Here is a 2350-nt window from a genome sequence, read left to right as displayed (position 1 = left end):
CCAGGATGGTCTCGATCTCCTGACCTCGTGATCCACCCGTCTCGGCCTCCCAAAGTGCTGGGATTACAGGCTTGAGCCACCGCGCCCGGCCCATGAAACATTTTTAAAGGTATATTTGGAATCCTTGAAAAGATGTGAATTTCAACATTAGATTTAAGAAAAGCATTTTCCTTCTTTCAGGCAAAGAACAGAGCAGTTCACTATTTGCATTATATAGAACGATATGAAGACCATACAAGTGAGTGCTAATCTATTTTTTTTTTTAATTTGCAGGATTACATTTGTTAAAGTATGTGTGGTAATATATCTCTATAAGTATCTTTGTGTTTCTCTCTTACTACACTCTTACAAATATATGAAGTGTGAAAACAAATCTAAGAAGGTTACTAAAGTGAATGAAATCAGAGCTTACCATTTATCTTCGGTCAGTATGTGCTGGCTGTTGAGGCTGGTATAAATTGTTTTGCGATATTTGCAAAGGCTTATTAAAGTCACACACCTAATCCTTCTGTGTTTATGTTTTTACCCTCCAGTATTCCATGATATTTCATTAAGATTTAGAAGGACGCATATCAAGATGAAGAAACAACCCAAAGGTAACTTTGAAACTCTTCCCATTTGTCGATGATAAAGCAGAGAAATTATAACAGGTCCATCCTCTCCTCTATTTTTGTTCATCTTTAGTTGAACTCATACTTGGAAACACCAAAATGTAAAGGCTTATGTTAGGTTTAAGAACGATGAGGCTGTTGGAGAAATAAGAATAGTCAAGGCACACAGACTCCTGTGAGCACAGGCCTGTTCCAGAAAAAAATTTACGTGGGGAGAGCACATTGGAAACAGGAAATAGCACCTGAGCGATTGGTAGGGTTTGGAGGAGGGGGAACATGAGTTCCTCATAGGGAATTCATTGATGCATTTAGGTGTTTCTGTTCTAACTTACTCACGTCCAGGTGTTTACTGCTCATCACATTCTGATTGGATGCCTTCTGTGAACTGGGTGCTGTGCTGGGCACTAGGGATGCTGCAGAGATGGCCTTTTCTGTTCTGTGGACAAGCAGGCAGGCAGACAAGAGTGCAGCGTCATGGGCTAGGGCAGTCATGCCTAGTGGTCTCTGAGTGTAGGATTCTTGAACCTTCTGATTTGCATTTTACTGATTATATAAAATCAGTAAAAAATGATTTTATATAACTTTTGGTATTTAAATCTCAAAAAGTTTGAGTCAGAAGAGATAAAACGTTAAATTTTCATATCAAAGCTTCTAATACAACTTTGCTAGAGCCATGGCTTGGAAATAAATCAGGAGAAAAAAACCCTCAAATACAGAATCAGTTGTGTTAATGCACCAGAACCTGCCTTCTGCTTTAAAGCCATTATTAATGATTTAAGTGCTGGATAAAAACCACTTATTTTGTCTTTAGAAAAGGTGTTAAGTGGACTTCAAGGTTTAGATCTGTGCTGTCCCATACAGCAGCCACTACTCACTAGCCAGCCTGGCTATTGAGCACTTAACATGTGGCTATTGAGATGTGCTCTAATTGTCAAATACACACCAGAATTCAAATACCTAGTACAAAACAAGAATATAAAATCTCAAAAATATTATTGCATTGATTACATTTTAAATGATAATGTTTAGACATGTTGGGTTAATAAAACACGTCACTGAATAAACTGTTTTAAAAAAACTTGAAAAAATGTATCTATGAGAACATTTAAAATTATTATGGCTTCTGCTTATGGCTTGGATCATACTTATGTTGGGCAGCGTGGTTTAGACACATTTATATCTGAATGAGTTTTGAATGACTGCTACAATTTATATTTTAAAAATAATTTCTCTGGCAAGGTCCCCATATATTTATGTATTATATTCATGTTTTCTTTTTTTTTATACTTTAAGTTCTAGGGTACATGTGCACAACGTGCAGGTTTGTTACATAGGTATCCATGTGCCGTGTTGGTTTGCTGCACCCATTAACTCATCATTTACGTTAGGTATATCTCCTAATGCTGTCCCTCCCCTATCCCCCTTCCCCACAACAGGCCCCAGTGTGAGATGTTCTCCTTCCCGAGTCCAAGTGATCTCATTGTTCAGTTCCCACCTATGAGTGAGAACATGCGATGTTTGGTTTTCTGTCCTTGCGATAGTTTGCTCAGAATGATGGTTTCTAGCTTCATCCATGTCCCTACAAAGGACATGAACTTACCCTTTTTTATGGCTGCATAGTATTCCATGGTGAATATGTACCACATTTTCTTTCTTTTTTTTTTTTTTGAGACGGAGTCTCGCTCTGTCGCCCAGGCTGGAGTGCAGTGGCCCGATCTCAGCTCACTGCAAGCTCCTCC

The 2350-nt window shown here is 38.4% G+C and overlaps 1 protein-coding gene across 2 annotated transcripts in view; it reads left to right on the top strand.

Annotated features, from left to right (window-relative positions):
- Positions 1–2350, top strand: part of MRPS5 (mitochondrial ribosomal protein S5) — a 68820-nt gene that overhangs the window by 51322 nt on the left and 15148 nt on the right. For both annotated transcript variants that reach the window (XM_011956488.1, XM_011956487.1), the window contains exons 9-10: positions 181–238; positions 534–596. In XM_011956488.1, coding sequence (XP_011811878.1) covers positions 181–238; positions 534–596 — 121 coding nt within the window. The remainder of the gene's footprint in view (positions 1–180; positions 239–533; positions 597–2350) is intronic.

This window comes from Colobus angolensis, unplaced genomic scaffold, assembly GCF_000951035.1.
Source record: "Colobus angolensis palliatus isolate OR3802 unplaced genomic scaffold, Cang.pa_1.0 Scaffold42, whole genome shotgun sequence".
Lineage (NCBI taxonomy): Eukaryota > Metazoa > Chordata > Mammalia > Primates > Cercopithecidae > Colobus > Colobus angolensis.
The sequence above is the reverse complement of the archived record's forward strand: the minus strand, read 5'-3'. Positions and strand labels throughout refer to the sequence as shown.